General features: G+C 45.6%; 1 protein-coding gene across 1 annotated transcript; it reads left to right on the top strand.

Moving 5' to 3' along the window:
* Positions 1-4,503: 4,503 nt before the first annotated feature.
* LOC113876353 (very-long-chain 3-oxoacyl-CoA reductase-B-like) lies at positions 4,504-18,085 on the top strand. Its single transcript, XM_027515486.1, has 11 exons — positions 4,504-4,705; positions 5,035-5,081; positions 8,709-8,784; positions 9,076-9,186; positions 9,370-9,437; positions 15,423-15,467; positions 15,695-15,729; positions 15,948-16,029; positions 16,558-16,623; positions 17,136-17,285; positions 17,476-18,085. The coding sequence occupies exons 1-11, from the start codon at positions 4,546-4,548 to the stop codon at positions 17,581-17,583; spliced, it is 948 nt and encodes a 315-aa protein (XP_027371287.1). The 5' UTR covers positions 4,504-4,545; the 3' UTR covers positions 17,584-18,085.
* The last annotated feature ends 109 nt before the right edge of the window (positions 18,086-18,194 follow it).

Below are 18,194 nucleotides of genomic sequence, written 5' to 3'. Positions count from 1 at the left end.
CAGGATCAAATCTGTGTCTCCCACACTCGCAGGCAGATTCTTAACTACTGGACCACCAGGGAAGTCCTCATTAGGGTTTCTAATCAGCCAGATCACTGTTATAGGGGCTTGTACAGGAAATGATTAACCCTTGGTGATTAGATTGTCTGTTGTTGGTATGAGGCCTGTGTGGATTCAGGCTTTAATGAATACTGAGGCAGTTTAGAAAGAGGTCTAACCACATATGTCAGAAATTTTACCGGCTCTGCACTTTTTGCTTTCCCAAAGTCAGGATTAGAAATAGCCCATAGATTGAATATTCTTGCCTGGGAAATTCCTATGGACAGAGGAGCTTGGCAGACTACAGTCCATGGTGTCACAAGACTCGGACACAACTTAGCGACTAAACAACAATAAAAATGGTTTAGTTATGAAGGCAAGTTACAGTAAACAGACCGATTCTTGTAAGTATTAAATGCTAATATAAAAGAGAGCATCTCACTGTTCCATAAATAAAGCTTAAAATGCAAAAAAAAAAAAAAGAAGAAAGAGAGAGAAATAACCTATATTTGGGGGGCACCTCTGTTAAACTAGAGATTTTTTGTTGTAATTCTTTCCCTTCTATAACAAGGGCAGATTGTAAAGGACATAAAAGATCAGGTTTAAGCCATAACCTGCCAGCAAAAAGCCCTAACTTCATTAGCCAGAGTAGTACTAGACAATAAGATTGCTTGTCATTGCAAGAACATGGATTCAGTCTCATAGGAAACACTTTCTCATGGATCCCATAGGAATAAGGCCTACATTGGAGGGATTGCTTAAATTCGGTAAGTGTCTTGTGCTGCTAGGATTTATATTCCTTCTCGTCATAACTCTGTTCTTGCTCCATCCAGACCCATCAATTTTTGCAGCTTTTGACCTCTGAGGTCCCAGTTAGCAACAGCCCTCATTGATTCAAAACAAGACAAGCAAACACATGTACAAATATCGGTGAAAACCAAGAGATGTTACTGCATCCTGGCCCAGAAAAGGTGCTGTGTACACCATGACCAATTCCCAACATGGAACTAGGCACTGGGGAAAGGACTGAACCAGCAGACTCCAAAGAATGAGAGTTGCAGGCTTCTTCCAGACAAATGGGAAACTGCAGTGGTCACCGGCTGTTCCCGACATGGAACTAGTAATTCCAGACAAATGGGAAAACTGACTGGTGCCGGGAGCCAGCACGGGAGTCCCCACCCACGACAAGGTCATGTGGGAGAGATCTGGTGGGCAAGGCGAGCCAGAACTCGAGGTGTGCCCCTCTGGGCCTGCCTGAGTGTCTACCCTAAAACCAGAATCTGTTTTACTATTTTACGACTTTCACCAACTCTTCTGACATTAACGGGGGGCTATCCCCAACCACCTCTCTGTAAGAAAATCAACTTAAAACTCTAGTTAATAGGTCTCCTGGACATAATAGGAGTGTTTCAATTCAAACCCCTCTGATGACTTTCTAGCTTGCCTGACAGGTTCAGATTCACCACGAGAGGCACAGGAAGCTTAAGATATTCTAACAATGCAGAGCTTCTCAGAGAGTTAAAATTGTTAGAGTAGAACTAGTAGAGGATTTCTTTGTTGAGCTAATGCTTGCTGCCAAGTTTCCATATCCCTTACCTACTGTGTCCCTGGGAGTGTATTGATTAATATAGTTGGTGTATAGAAATGTAAGTAGTAGCTTTAATGTTTGTAATCTTGGACCCTCGAGTTAATTCTTTTCTTGTTATAGCCCACCACACTTTTGCCCTATAGGAATGCAACATTATCTAATGCTTTCTGAGGGTGGCACCTGACTTTAGAATAATCACGTTTAGAGAAAAATAAGTTTTCTGAAGAAAGGGTCATAAAATGTTAACAGGCCTCCTGGCCAGAAGATGATGTAAATCACCTAAAGCTTTTGTATATGATAAGTTTGCAGAAAGAAAGCCTGGCTTCGATGAGGATCAAGGACTGCTGACCTTGCATGACTCTACCCCTTCCCCCATTATCCTCTATGCACAATTTATGGTATAAAAACTACTTTGAAAAATAAAGTGCGGGCCTTGCTCACCGAAGCTTGGTCTCCCCCATGTCGTTCTTTCTCTTTCCTTTTCCTATTCAGGCTGATTCCATGGAGTGCAGGGGCTCTCTGCGTTCACTTTCCTTCCTGGGCTTCTAAGACCCACTCGAGAAGGTGCCTAAGGTGGGGCACCTTCCGCAATTCGAGAGAGCGCCTGCGGCCTACGTGAACAGAGCAAATCCCATTCTGGGGCTTTATTGGCTTTCTGCATAAACCAAGGAATATTAGCCTCTTTTCTCTCCTCTATTTTCTTAACTGTAAAATTCTTTCCTTATCTCTTTCTCCTTTTATCTATCCTTTCGCCAATGCCGTCCTCCTGAGGGAATCCCTGGATCCTACCGGGGCTGGACCCCAGTAGACTGGAAAGGCCACTAGGTCAGGAACTTGACACAAACAGAACAGAACTCAGAACCAAGAACTCATCCAGGATCCTCGGAAATGGCCAGAAAGACAGTGAGCCCAAAGGGTTCACGGGGCATCACACCTCTGTCTCCTGCTGCCTCCAAAGCCAGCAGAAATCCCCTTTGTCCTGCTGTTGCCACCAAATCTGTTAAATAGCACAAAGTCCCAACTCAGTAAACTTAAAGATCAAATTGGCTTTATTCAATGATTCATGCATCAGGCTGCATCCCATCTAGCCGTAGAAAGGATCTCCACGGAGCTGTAGAAAAGGGAAGTTGTTAAAGGCAGAAAGGGAGTTGAAAAAGGATCTTTTCAGCAAAGAAATTCATTGTTTGAGTCAAGGCTATCCTCCTAAGGGGATGGAAGGGCTTATTGGGTGGATTACCTCACTAGCATTGCTGATTCATTGGACATGAACCTGGACCAACTCTGGGAGATGGTGAGGGACAGAGAAGCCTGGCATGCTGCAGTCCACAGGGTTGTGAAGAATCAGACTCGACTGGGTGACTGAACAGCAGCAAACCTCACTAGTACCAATCAGGTGATCCTAGGTTGAATAGTTGGTTACATTCTGGTGGGGTTGAAACTACCATTAAATTAGTTATTAAATCGTGTTTTGTTGACCTGAGGGTTAGCACAGCTGACTCCATTTGGGACCTGTTTTCTTCTTTGGGTGATGGGTTTTCTTCTATTGGGTGATGAAATAACTCTAGGATGTGGTAACAGTTGCACAATCTTGTGAGTGCACCTAATGTCACTGAATTATGTCTATACTTTAAAAGGATTAAAATGGTAAAATTTATGTTACATATATTTATTTTACCACAGCAATCGTGTCCGACTCTTTGAAACCCATGGACTGTGGCCTGCCTGGCTCCTCTGTCCATGGGATTCTCCAGGCAAGAATACCGGAGTGGGTAACTATTCCTTTCTCCAGGGGATCTTCCCGATCTAGGGATCGAACTGGGTCTCCTGCATTGCAGGCAGATTCTTTACTGTCTGACCTACCAGGGAAGCCCATTATTAAATAATAATACTATTTATTATAAATAATAAATATAATTTATGTTATTAAAGAATATCCATAATTATTAGATGATAATTACAATTTATTATTGTCAAATAATTCTTTCTAATTGTGGCGCTGGAGAAGACTTCTGAGAGTCCCTTGGACTGCAAGGAGATCAAGCCAGTCAATTCTAAAGGCAATCGATCCTGAATATTCATTGGAAGGACTGTTTCTGAAGCTGAAATTCTGGTACTTTGGCCACCTGATGTGAAGAGCTGACTCACTGGAAAAGCCCCTGATGCTGGGAAAGATTGAAGGCAGGAGAAGAAGGAGGCAACAGAGGATGAGATGGTTGGATAGCATCACCAACTCAGTGGACATGAATCTGAACAAACTCCAGTAGATAGTGGAGGACAGAGGAGCCTAGCATGCTATTGTCCATGGGGTGGCAAAGAGTTGGACGCAACTTCGGGACTGAACAACAACAAATTATTCAATAATAAATGCGAAGAACAAGTGAAAAAAACAGAATTTGCAAAGGAGAAGTGAGAAAGGTTACATAGAGCCATTGTAAGGCCTCTGGCTTTTATACTGCCCCGGCAGATAAGTTGTAGGTGAGGTTCTTCTGACAAACTGCATTGACAAACCCTGCCTGTCGGACACAACTTGGCGCCTGAACAACGATGTGATTGGTCCCTCGTTTCAGTTCTGGCCTTCACCCACCAACAGCGATATTGAGTTCAGTGACCCAAATGGAGGTTATCTGTGGGTACCCTTTGTCCAGCTCTGTTGGTTTAGAGGAGGCTGGATGTATGCTGGCTCTGCAGGCGTTGGGAGTGGACTTTGAGCTCAGATGTGGACCCATCAAAGGGCGGTACTAAGGCTATGAGCGTGGCTGTTGGTTAGACTAAACTCTCATTGGGCGTAGCTAGAGAGAGAGGTGGGGTGGAATGCTTGACTGGCAGTGTGGGTGGGGCTAACGCACAGGCTTCTAATAGCTGGCCCCGGAAAAAACCCCCTTGGTCCTAGGTCGGGTGATCTGTTGGTTGGGGTTGTGATGGAGGTGGAGTGGGATGCACTGAGAGTGCTGGGAGCGGTTACAGCCCTGTTCCTGCTGCTGTGGGCGACCTGGGCTGTGGGATCCACAGTCTATATTTACCTGCTGCCTCAGGCACGCCGGAGCAACCACTGGCTCCGGGCACACGGGGCCTGGGCAGGTAAGAAAGAAGGGCTCTGCAATAAGCAGGTAGAGGCGGGGCAGCAGGAACACGGACAGATGACTGGTGAGGACCCCTAGTCAGGGCAGAGGCCAGTGACCCCTGGAAGCATGACGGGTGAAGGCTGGAGATGCATGAAGTCCTCCAACCTGTCCGAGGTGTCAGAGCCCCTTGCCGATGAAAGAGGAGGACGAAAACCAGGAGGGTTGGGTCTCAGTGAGGAGGGTTCCCAGAAAAGGTGCAAAAGGGGACAAGAGGGACATGAAGTGGATGACGGGGGTAGGAGAGGGTGGGGATCCCCTCATGCCCTTTCCTCCTCTCCTTTCTAGTGGTGACAGGAGCCACCAGCGGCATTGGCAAGGCTTACGCACATGAGGTGAGCCAGGGCTTGGGTGAGTGATGGGAGGGCTTCTCCTGTTTGCCTGTTGTCAGCTAAGTCTATCAGACTGAGAATGGTGTGCTCTCTCTGGTTCCCACAGACATCCTCTCCAGGGAGCCTTTCCTCTGCTCCCCAGGGTGGGGGCAGGTGTTTACACTGGGCTTCTTCTTATTTATTCATTCCAAACATATTTATATAGCACCTCCATGCACCAGGCATCTTCTAGATACTAGGGGGTACAACAGTAAACAAAATAGATTTTTTTTAAAAATCAGAAGACCTTGTCTTCTTGAAGCTTATGTTGTAGTGAGGGGAGATATGTGTAAGATAAACAAATGAAATGTATAATGTATCAAATACTGGAATAGTTGCTATCTTCTTCTCCAGGGGATCTTCCTGACCCAGGGATTGAACCCAGGTCTCCTGCATTGCAGGTGGTTTCTCTACTGCTTGAGCCACCAGGGAAGCCCACCGAATGGTTATAAGAGTTAAAGAGAGGGACTTCTGTGGTGGTCTAGTGGTTACGACTGTGCTTCCACTGCAGGGGGCAAGGATTCCATCTCTGGCCCCTGTGGGGAACTAAGATCCCACATGCCACGCGGTGTGGCCAAAAAAAAGAAAGAAATAGATTTAAAATTTTAAAAAGAGTTAAAGAGAAAAATAAATCAAGAAAGGAGAAGAGGGAGCCCTGGAGATGTGTGCCGGTTCCAATTTTTATATAGGGTAATCAAATATGTCACTGAGAAGGCAGCATTGAGCAAAGATGAGAAGGAGATGATGGATGGAATCTTGTGAATAACTGGGAGAAGGAATTTCCGGGGAGAAGAAATCACCAGTGCAAAGCTGCCGGGAGCCAGCACGGGAGTTCCCACCCATGACAAGGTCATGTAATCTTGGACCCTCGAGTTAATTCTTTTCTTGTTATGGCCCACCACACTTTTGCCCTATAGGAATGCAACATTATCTAATGCTTTCGGAGGGTGGCGCCTGACTTTAGAATAATCACCTTTAAAGAAAAATAAGTTTTCTGAAGAAAGGGTCATAAAATGTTAACTCGAGGGTCCAAGGTTACAAACATTAAAGCTACTCCTTACATTTCTATACACCAACTATATTAATCAATACACTCCCAGGGACACAGTAGGTAAGGGATATGGAAACTTGGCAGCAAGCATTAGCTCAACAAAGAAATCCTCTACTAGTTCTATTTTAACAATTTTAACTCTCTGAGAAGCTCTGCATTGTTAGAATATCTTAAGCTTCCCATGCCTCTTGTGGTTGGGAGGCTGTGAATATTAACAAACCTGTCAGGCAAGCTAGAAAGTCATCAGAGGGGTTTGAATTGAAACACTCCTATTATGTCCAGGAGACTTATTAACTAGAGTTTTAAGTTGATTTTCTTACAGAGAAAGGTGGTTGGGGATAGCCCCCCATTAATGTCAAAAGAGTTGGTGAAAGTCGTGAAATAGTAAAACAGACAGATTCTGGTTTTGGGGTAGATGCTCAGGCAGGCCCAGAGGGGCACCCCTCAAGTTCTGGCTCGCCTTGCCCACCAGAACTCTCCCACATGACCTTGTCATGGGTGGGGACTCCCGTGCTGGCTCCCGGCAGAGGTGATCATATGGTTTTCCTTCTTTAGTCTGATTATATGGTAAATTACATCAATTGATTTTGCAAAAGTTGAACTAACCCTGCATTCCTGCAATAAGCCCCAGCTTCAGCATTACCTCTTATCCTTTTTCTATATTGCTGGACTTGATTTACTCATATTTCATTGAGAATTTTTATGTCTAAGTTTATGAGGGGTATTAGTTTGTAGTTTTCTTGTCATCTTTGTTTGATTTTTGCTTTTAGGATAATGATGACCTCATAAAATAAATTACTTATAGGATTTGTGACCAGAATACCTCAAAGAATGGAGCTGCCATTACTGCAATGGAGTTGAACTGAGGAGAAGACCAGGTTTGGGGGAAGTGGAAAGGAGTCTAGTTTTGGACATTCTAAATTTGACATTTTGGACATTCTATCTTCCTTGGTAGCTCAGATTATAAAGAGTCTGCCCGCAATGTGGGAGACCCAGGTTTGATCCCTGGGTTGGGAAGATTCCCTGGAATAGAAATGGCAACCTCCAGTATTCTTGCCTAGGAAATCCCATGGACAGAGGAGCCTGGCGGGCTATATAGTCCATGGGGTTGCAAAGAGTTGGACATGACTGAGCGACTAACACACACATTTGAGACACCAGTTAGCTATCCAAGTTGTGAAGTTCCAGAAGTTGGAAATGCCATTCTGGAGTTCAGAATGGGTGGAGATAGAAATTGAAGCATCAACATCATAACAATGCCATTTAAAGTCCTAAGACTAGGGGGCCTCCCTGGTGATCCAGCAGTAAAGAATCCATTTGCTAGTGCAGGAGACATGAGTTTGATCCCTGGTCTGGGAAGATCTAACATGCTGAGGAGCAACTACATCCATGCCTCACAACTACTGAGCTTGTGCCCTAGAGCCTAGGAGCCACAGATACTGAGCCCATATCCTGCAAATACTGAAGCCCATGTGCCTACAGCCCGTGCTCTCCAATAAGAGAAGCCACTACAAAGAGAAACCTGAGCACTGTGACTAGAGAGTAGCCCCTGCCTGCCACCACTAAAGAAAAGCCCGCACAACAATGAAGACCCAGCACAGCCAAAAATAAATAAATACATAATATTGTAAAAAATAAAGTCCCAATACTAGGTGAGATGCCCATGGTAGTGGGTGTGGATGGAGAAGGGGAGCATAGTCTGAATCACCCCAAAGAGCTCCCTGGAACACTCAAAGTTAAGAAGCACAGAAGATGAGGCACATGATCTGAGCCAGAGCAGGAGGGAAACCAAGGTTGGAAGAGATATCTGGGAAGCCAGGGGAAGAACGTTGCCTGGAGGAGGGGGTGATTGTGTCAGCTACTGCTGGGAGGTGCTGAGGACAGCACTGGGTTTATGACCGTGGAAGTTACTGTTGACGAGAGTGGTTTGGGTGGCACAGTCGGAGCAGGAGTCCAACTGGAGTGGGTACAAGCAGGCCCGGGAGAGAGCCAGGGTAAGCAGTTCTTAGAATGTTGAGTAAAGTGGGGTGGCGTGATGAGAAATGGGGGAACACGGAACAAAGAAGACCTTCTGGCAGGTCTGCATGTTGAACGGGAATCATCCAGAAAAGAGAGAGCGTGATGCAGGGGGAAGATGGGAGAAAGCTGCAGCGATGTCCCTGAGTGGGCACGAAGGCAGGGGAGGCTAGTTGTTGTTTAGTCACTAAGTCATGTCCGACTCTCTTATGACCCCATGTACTATAGCCCTCCAGGGCCCTCTGTACATGGGATTTCCCAGGCAAGAATACTTCATTCGGTGCACCCTGGACTGTGTGCTGTCCTTTAAGCTAGCCAGCCTTTGTGCAAGGGCCTCTGCACTTGTTGTTCCTTCTGCCTGGAATACTCTGGCCCCAGAATGCATGCTCCGCGAGGGCCGACTTCCCTTATTTCTCTTTTACTCACCTCTGCATCGGCAGCGCCTGCAACAGCGCAGCACGCTGTCAGCACACAGTAAATATTTGTGGCTTTCGTGAATAAATAAACGAATGCATCTCCTGCAGCTCGCCCGGAGAGGTCTGAACGTCGTCCTCATCAGTCGAGACCTGAGCAAGTTGAAGCACGAGGCAAAGGAGATAGGTGAGTAGAGGAAAGGAGGGGAGCTCGGAAACGCGGCCCTCCTGGCTTAAGGGCTGAGGTTGGACGTTGGGGCGGGGAGGGGTATGGGCGTGGTCGGGGCGTGGTCGGGGCGTGGTCGAGGTGGGTGCAGGGAGCAGGCTCCCAGTGCCTCTGGGGCCTCCGAAGGATGGGGTAAGGGCCTGGGGCTGAACTGAGACTGGAGTGAGATGCAGGCAGAGATGAATTACAGCCAAAAGCCTGGCTCCCACTGCCTCTCCCCTTCGCCCCCTCAACCTCTCACACACTTCCCAGAGGGGCTTTACGGCAAAAGAACACGAGTGATTCAGGTGGATTTCACCGGGGGCTTGGAAATCTACGAGACCATTGAGGCAGGACTGAAGGGCCTGGAGGTCGGAGTACTGGGTATGTCCCCGAGCCCGTTGGGAGAAGCGCTGCTCTCAGCCGTCCCCACCCCCCCACCCCCGGCTCACCCTGACCCCGGAACACTCTCCTGGTCGCCCTTTCGGGCAAACACTCCCCTTTGCCCCCGCCCGGTGTCCCTGGGACTGTTGGAGTGACACAAGCACTTTGTCCCCTCTCATTCAGTAAACAACGTGGGCCAAAAATATACACCCCGCTTGAGTAAACTGCTCGACTGTGAGGACACGGCCAAAGTGAGTATCACCGAGAACTAGTCCGCGGGACCTCCGCCTTACACTGCTCCCTCTGTTGAAAACCCCGCGCAGTACACTAGCTTGATCAAGTGGAGAGCTAGGGAATCTATGCTCTCCTTCCACGGGGCGCCCTTCTACAGTGCTCAACCAGGACCACTGTCTAAATTGAATCTGGTTCTGCCCGTTTTATATTCTCCGATGCTAACTTTCTGGAGAAATGACGGACTTCCCTGGCGGTCCAGTGGTTAAGACTCCATGCTTCCAATGAAGGGTTGGGGGCGGGGCGGGGGGGGGGGGTTGGTGTGTGAGTTCTGTCCCTGGTCGGGGAAATAAGACCTCACATGGCCGACAGTGTGGCCAAAAAAAGAGTAGGGGGCGGGGAATGAGCCACGTGGGAAAATCAGCGCCTCAGTCTCATATCTATAAAATGGAATCAGTGTTTTTTGCTGACCTCGTAGAGCTGATAAGATAATATCAGCTGATAAGACAACATAAGGCACATAAACCTAAGTTGTGTGCTCCATAAATGAGGGCTATTAGACATAGACAAAACAGGAGATCAGGATGGCTTTTAAATTCTCTATTGTTAGTTCTAATCATGTTAGTTTAAGAAGTATGTTGTGGGAGTGGGTCCGGTAAAAGTATCTAAGGCCTTGATAAGACTAGGGAGTGGGGGCACTCTCCGTCCCCCTTCTGATGTCTATGTCAGAAGCTTTCCCTGTCGCTTTATCGCGTTAATAAAACTTTGCTACACACAAAAAAATAAATGAATAAATTCTAAATATTATTATTTCAAGAGGAATGCATAAGGGAGTGGGAAGGAGGTCCAAGAGGGAGGGGATATATGTATACACAGAGCTGATTCACTTCGTTGTACAGCAGAAACTAACACAACATTGTAAAGCAATTATGCTCCAATAAAAATTAATCTGTGATAACAGAAGTCAGAAAAGGAAAAGAAGGCACAGGCTCATTTTAGAAAATGCAAGGAGAATCAGCCTGTGTATTCTGCCTCTGGTCTTAGAGGAAGTTGTGACTGAAGACTAACCCTGCAAATGAGAACGAGTAGAAGAGCTGGATAAAATAGTTTTAAAATAACTGTTTGAAGGCATCAACCTACTAAGGCAACGAGGAATTGTCACATCAAGATTTGAGGGAAGAGAGAAGCCAAGAGAGGTGAAATCTGACATTTGAAGCGACATTTCCCTTCAACATGGATAGTGTTGAAGCTGCAACAAATAACGTAGCACATGCTTTGGAAAATATCTCAGATTTTAGGCTGGAATCCTGAACACTGTAATCCAGGAGTTAGGGTAAAGTAAGTTTCATAGGCCCTGGAAGAGGGCATGGAAACCCACTTCAGTATTCTTGCCTGGAGAATCCCATGGACAGAGGAGCTTGATGGGCTACAGTCCAGCGGGTCCCAAAGACTTGGAGATGACTGAGCGACTAAGCACAGCACAGCAGAAGGTTTCATAGGAACTGAAGCCAATTTTCAGGTGATCCTAATTCCACTGGGATTATGTGGATCTGATATTTTAGCACCCTCTAGTTTAGCTACCTGGGAGATGCAAAACCAAACCATTTGTAGAGAAAAATGATGTAGTCCAGAGACTCAAAATAGCTGTTAAATTTTTTTAATATTAAATATCCAGCACCAAAAAAATATAACCAGGAATATTAGAAGAAAATTCATGATTGAACACAAGAGAAATAATAATGTAACAAGGTCCACATGGAGCCAGGGTAATGGAAATATCAGCACAAATTTTTTAAAAATTGTGACATATATAACATAAAACTTGCCATTTTAACCATTTTAGAGTTTGCAACTTAGTGGCATTAAACACATTCACAATGTAGTACAGCTGTCAGCACTGTGTATTTCCAAAACTTTTCCATCATCCCAAACAGAAACTCATTAAGCAGTATAAGTTAAATGCTGCTGCTAAGTCGCTTCAGTCATGTCCGACTCTGTGCGACCCCATGGACTGCAGCATGAAATAATCATGCAGAACAGGCTTCTCCGTCCATGGGATTCTCCAGGTAAGAACACTGGAGTGGGTTGCCATTTCCTTCTCCAAAGCATGGAAGTGGAAAGTGAATTCGCTCAGTCGTGTCCGACTCTTAGCGACCCCATGGACTGCAGCCTACCAGGCTCCTCCATCCATGGGATTTTCCAGGCAACAGTACTGGAGTGGGGTGCCATTGCCTTCTCCCATAAGTTAAATACAGGATCTGTGTCTCCACATTCTTCCCTATTCCCTGGTAACATCTATTTCTACCTTCTGTGTCTACAAGCTTGCTAGTTCTAGATACCTCATACAGGAGAAATCACAGAATAGTTTTCCTTTGGTGTCTGGCTTATTTCAGTTAGCATAATGTTTTCAACTTCATCTGTGTTGCTATCAAATATCAGAATTTCATTCTTTTTCTTTTCTTTGCTTTTAAGTTATGGCAAATATATATAACTTAAATTTTGTCATTTTGACTCATGTGTGCAGTTCAGTGGTCTTGTGTACACTCAGATTGATGTGAAACAATAACCTCCATCCATCTCCAGAACTTTTTCAGCTCTCTACCTGTTGAACAGTAACCCCCAGTTCCTAACTACCTGCAGGTCCCGGAAACCACCATTCTGTATGAATTTGACTATTCTAGATGCTTCATATAAGTGGAATCATACTGTATTTATTCTTTTGGGCCTGATTTGTTTCACTTCAGTTCAGTTCAGTTCAGTCACTCAGCCGTGTCCGACTCTTTGTGACCCCATGAATCGCAGCACGCCAGGCCTCTTTGTCCATCACCAACTCCTGGAGTTCACTCAGACTCACATCCATCGAGTCAGTGATGCCATCCAGCCATCTCATCCTCTGTTGTCCCCTTCTCCTCCTGCCCCCAATCCCTCCCAGCATCAGAGTCTTTTCCAGTGAGTCAACTCTTCGCATGAGGTGGCCAAAGTATTGGAGTTTCAGCTTTAGCATCATTCCTTCCAAAGAAATCCCAGGGCTGATCTCCTTCAGAATGGACTGGTTGGATCTCCTTGCAGTCCAAGGGACTCTCAAGAGTCTTCTCCAACACCACAGTTCAAAAGCATCAATTCTTCGGTGCTCAGCCTTCTTCACAGTCCAACTCTCACATCCATATATGACCACTGGAAATACCATAGCCTTGACTAGATGGACCTTTGTTGGCAAAGTAATGTCTCTGCTTTTGAATATGCTATCTAGGTTGGTCATAACTTTCCTTCCAAGGAGTAAGCGTCTTTTAATTTCATGGCTGCAGTCACTATCTGCAGTGATTTTGGAGCCCAGAAAAATAAAGTCTGACACTGTTTCCACTGTTTCCCCATCTATTTCCCATGAAGTGGTGGGACCGGATGCCATGATCTTCGTTTTCTGAATGTTGAGCTTTAAGCCAACTTTTTCACTCTCCACTTTCACTTTCATCAAGAGGCTTTTTAGTTCCTCTTCACTTCCTGCCATAAGGGTGATGTCATCTGAATATCTGAAGTTATTGATATTTCTCCTGGCAATCTTGATTCCAGCTTGTGTTTCTTCCAGTCCAGCATTTCTCATGATGTACTCTGCATATAAGTTAAATAAGCAGGGTGACAATATACAGCCTTGATGTACTCCTTTTCCTATTTGGAACCAGTCTGTTGTTCCATGTCCAGTTCTAACTGTTGCTTCCTGACCTGCATACAGATTTCTCAAGAGGCAGGTCAGGTGGTCTGGTATTCCCATCTCTTTAAGAATTTTCCACAGTTTATTGTGATCCACAGAGTCAAAGGCTTTGGCATAGTCAATAAAGCAGAAATAGATGTTTTTCTGGAACTCTCTTGCATTTTCCATGATCCAGTGGATGTTGGCAATTTGATCTCTGGTTCCTCTGCCTTTTCTAAAACCAGCTTGAACATCAGGAAGTTCACAGTTCACGTATTGCTGAAGTCTGGCTGGGAGCGTGTGAGATGAGTGCAATTGTATGGTAGTTTGAGCATTCTTTGGCATTGCCTTTCTTTGGGATTGGAATGAAAACGGACCTTTTCCAGTCCTGTGGCCATGGCTGAGTTTTCCAAATTTGCTGGCATATTGAGTGTAGCACTTTCACAGCATCATCTTTCAGGATTTGAAATAGCTCAACTGGAATTCCATCACCTCCACTAGCTTTGTTCGTAGTGATGCTTTCTAAGGCCCATTTGACTTCACATTCCAGGATGTCTGGCTCTAGATGAGTGATCACACCATTGTGATTATCTGGGTCGTGAAGATCTTTTTTGTACAGTTCTTCTGTGTATTCTTGCCATCTCTTCTTAATATCTTCTGCTTCTGTTAGGTCCATACCATTTCTGTCCTTATCGAGCCCATCTTTGCATGAAATGTTCCCTTGTTTCACTTAGCATAGTATTTTCAGGGTCCATCCATGTCACAGCCTGTGTCCCAATTTTCTTTTTAAGGCTGAATAATATTCCATCATATGTATTAATATGTATCACCCTTTATCTCTTACCTCTTGATAGGTACTTCGGTTGTTTCCACCTATTACTAGGCTGTTGGGAATAATGCTGCTATGAACTGTTGATGTACCAATATCTGTTTTGGTACCTGCTTTTTATTCCCCAGACTTTAAACTTTTTATTTTGTATTGGGGTATAGCCAATTAGCAATGTTGTGGTAGTTTCAGGTGGACAGCGAAGGGACTCAGCCATACATACACATGTATCCATTCTTCCCCAAACTCCCCTCCCATTCAAGCTGGCACATAACATTGAGCAGAGTTCCACATACTATACGATAGGTCCTTGTTGGTTATCCATTTTAAATACAGCAGTGTTGGGTACCTGCTTTTAATTCTTTTGGGCATACACCCAGAAGTGGAAATGATGGATGCAAGATTAGTCTGGCTAATATCAGGGTTCCTTGAGAGTCCATATGAATTTTGGGCAGGGTTTTTCTTTCTGCAAAATATGCTACTAGGATTTTAATAGCAGTTGCATTGAATCTTTTAAAAAATATTTTATTTATTTATTTGGTTGTGCTGGGTCTTAGTTGCGGCTGTGGGATCTTTTAGTTCGGCCTGTGAGTTCTAGTTCCCTGACCAGGGATTGAACCTGGCCCCCTGTATTGTGAATGTAGAGTCTTAGCCACTGGACCACCAGTGAAGTCCCAATACTTCCTTTATGCGGGTAGAAGCTAAAGATTTGTGTTCAGTTTTTACTCTAAGATTTGTGCACTTTGGTATGTATATGGTATGCATTTATAAATAGTTTACTGATCAGAAAATCCAAAGAGAGAAGTTTACGAAATGAAGGTGAAAATCTCCCTTCTCCCTTCAATCTTATTCCCCAAAAGCACCCCCCAGTTTAAAATAGTGATAGATTTTTCTCTTTATGTACTGATCAGAAAATCCAAAGAGAGAAGTTTACGAAATGAAGGTGAAAATCTCCCTTCTCCCTTCAATCTTCCCCAAATGCGCCCCCCAGTTTAAAATAGTGATAGATTTTTCTCTTTATGCCTACAGAAGGATGTATATGTAATTTTTACCCAAATGGCGGCAGCCTATTGTTCTGCACTTTACCTTTCACAAGTAGACATGTATCTCGGGGATCATTTTAATCAGAATAATTAGCTGATCTATTCTTTTTACTTGTTGTTCAGTGGTCTATCCATGGGCTACCCAGTGTTTATTTATTCATCCCAGTATTGAAGGATATTCAGGATGTTTCCTGGTATATCTGACTACAAATTGTGTTATAATGTGTATTTTTGGACATATGCATTCCCCACATATGTGAGTATCTTAGAAAGGAATACATTTCCAGAAGTGGAGTCGATGCGTTGAAGTTTATGTGTATATTAAATTCTAGTAGATGCAACTTTTAAAAACTGTGTTCCACATTAAAAGAAAAGTAAGCTAGAAAATATGGGAGTTGTGGCAGAGTTGTGGTGAAGGAAAGGACTGATTGGTTCCATTTTCTTCCCTTAGAAACTCCAGGATATTATAAACTGCAACATGGTGTCTGTGGCCCAGGTGAGTCAGGGCTAGGAGGGACTGGGTTCAGAGTCAGCGTAGCTCTGACTACTCTGGGTGGTCCTCAATATCCCGCAGTACTGGACTTGGCATGGAGGCAGTGCTAGCAAAATAGTCCCTGATGGAAAGTAGGGGGACAGGAGTGAACTTGAGGAGGGGGCAGGAGTCTGGGCAGGTGAAGGCAGTGGAAAGAAGGAAAGACAGGATCCTCTTCATTCGTCCTGCAGATGACTAGAATCCTCCTGCCCGGAATGGTCAGCAGGTAAGAGGCAGTCTCTTTGTTTTTCACTCTGGATCTTTCCCCATCCAACCTCTGGCTATTTCTATTCCCCAGCTCTCCCATTCACATGTCCAACTCTTCCCTATCTCTCTGATCTTTCTGATTAGCACAGCGACTAAAGGGTGGGGAGGTGGGTAAATCACTGAGACCCTCTTCCCCGTTGGCAGTGACTGCCTTCCAACTAATGCTTCCTCCTCCAGGGGCAAAGGCATCATCATCAACATATCTTCAGTAGCTGACAGGAGGCCCTATCCATATTTAGCAGTGTATGCGGCCACCAAGGTACCCAGACCCACAGACCGGGCACAGGCTGGCTGCCATGCTGTTATTCCTACAGTAGCCCTTAATTCTGGCCCTGAGGTTATGGCGGAAAAGACCGGAATGTGTGTGTGTGTGTGTGTGTGTGTGTGTGTGTGTGTGTGTGTGTGTGTATGTGATGTTTCATCAGAGTCTGGAGCTATTAATAGGTCAGATATCTGGGGCACAGTCCAGTGGGCAAGTCAGATTTTGTGTTCTTTTTTTAAGAGCAAAGAAAGCTAGGATTTCGAGAACCGGTTAGGTGGGAGGAGGTCAGGGAATATACAGAGAATGGCGCGGCTGGAATGGAGAATGAGGAGTATGGGAACAAAAGGAGGGCTTAGAGCAAAGAAACTTGCGGGTGTTAAGGTGAGAACTTGAGCCCTGAGGGAGGGGCCCCTCCGGGAACGGGGGAAGGTTCTAGGATACGGATGGCACGCTGGGACAGGGGGCGGGCTGGAGGACTCGACGCGGAAAGCTCGTCGCCCTGGGACCCTCCTTTCTTCTCCGCAGGCCTTTGTGCGAAGCTTCTCCGTGGCCGTGGGGGTAGAGTACCGCTCCAAAGGTGTCACCGTGCAGGTGCCTGACTTCGGAGGGAAGGAGCTCGAGAGGGGCAGGAGTGGCAACTCTTGAGGGGAGGGCTCTGAGGGAGGAGGAGCTTGGATTCAGTGGAGGCTCCTAGGAGGAGGGGCGGGCTGGGAATGAGGTGGGGGTGAGGTCTGAAAGAGGACCGCGACTCAGTCTCAAAAAGCTTCGGTGGATGTAAATCAACTATACTTCAGTAAAATTTAAGAAAGAAAGGAAGGGAAGGGAGGGGAAAAAAAGAGGGAGAGAGAAGAAGGGAGGAAGGAAGGAAAAGAGAGAGAAAGAGGGAAGAAGGAAGGAAGAACCTTTTTTAAGAAAAAGCTTCCGTGGAACGAAAGTCGCAAGGGGTGGGTTCTCGAGGGGGCGTGGTCCTGGAGGCGTGGTCAGCACATACCTGGGGGCGTGGTCCGCAAGAGGGGTGGGATTCAGGGATTCTCGGAGAGGGCCCGGGAGCTTAGGCTTGGGAGGGAAGGGAGTTCTTATCTTGGCCCCTTTCTTACCTGCAGACAGTGAGCCCCTTTTTGGTTGAAACAAATATGACCTATCCCATGAAAAAGGGACTGCTCGTAGTGAGCTCCGAAGACTTCGCTCGGCAAGCATTGGACACGCTTGGCCTCACTTCCGAAACCACTGGGTGCCTCAGCCACGCTGTGCAGGTGCTTTCCTGGGGGCAGTCCTAGGGTGCGAGCTGGATGGAAGAGCCCCTGGTGCGGGTCCACTAGTCCTCAGAAAGGGGGAGACGGACAGAGAAGGGGAGGGCCCCTAGCCCGGGCTGGGGAGCCGGGAGAGGAGAGGGGAGACTCAAGAATGGGGCGTGTCTTGATCCTTGGTACCTCTCCTTCCCAGGATTTCCTGCTGACCATGCTCCTGCCCAGTTGGTTTTTTATCAGTCCTAGAGGATTTTTTCTGTTGGAGAGCTGTAATGTAGCAGGATTCCTTTCTCAAAGAACTTGACTAAAGGCCTTGAAGGTGTGACCGCATGTCTGTCGTCCCCCGCCCCTTACCAGAGTCCTAAACCAGAATCGTTGTTAGGGAGACCTCCCACCGGACAAACAGACCAGTGGAACGGAATTGGTCTTCCAAATACACGGACATTAGTGACAACTGCAGCATCTCAACTCTCTGGCAGCAAAATGGAGCTCTTAATATATGCCGCTAAGACTAGATAGATATTTGGAGAAAAACAAATATACACACACACATAATATATATGTACAAATATAGCTTGTAGCCATGATGGCTGCACAACTTTGTGAAATACTAAAACCCACTAAATTGTACACAATTAAAAAGGGTGAATTTTATGGTATGTGAATTAAATCTCGATAAAAATACTTTTAAAACAGAGAGCCCCTGTGTATGTATGTATGTATGTGTATATATATATATATGTATAAAGTTGGGTTTAGTTCTCACACCATGTACCTGCATAAACTCCAAATAAATTAGAAATCCCTAAATCTCTGTGTAAAAGTGGAAACACATCAACTAGAAGAATCCATGAATGAATTTCTTTCCATCTTGAAAGGGGGAGAATTAATATTGAAAATTAAAAGCAGCAAAAA

Source organism: Bos indicus x Bos taurus, chromosome 18 (genome assembly GCF_003369695.1).
Source record: "Bos indicus x Bos taurus breed Angus x Brahman F1 hybrid chromosome 18, Bos_hybrid_MaternalHap_v2.0, whole genome shotgun sequence".
Lineage (NCBI taxonomy): Eukaryota > Metazoa > Chordata > Mammalia > Artiodactyla > Bovidae > Bos > Bos indicus x Bos taurus.
This window is presented reverse-complemented; position numbering and strand designations above follow the sequence as displayed.

Excerpts from the sequence above, each read along its gene's own strand:
- LOC113876353 (XM_027515486.1), top strand. The coding sequence starts at position 4,546 with ATGGAGGTGGAGTGGGATGCACTGAGAGTGCTGGGAGCGGTTACAGCC. Across the intron at positions 4,706-5,034 it reads GGCACACGGGGCCTGGGCAG|TGGTGACAGGAGCCACCAGC; the intron begins GTAAGAAAGAAG and ends TCTCCTTTCTAG. Across the intron at positions 9,187-9,369 it reads CCTGGAGGTCGGAGTACTGG|TAAACAACGTGGGCCAAAAA; the intron begins GTATGTCCCCGA and ends CCTCTCATTCAG.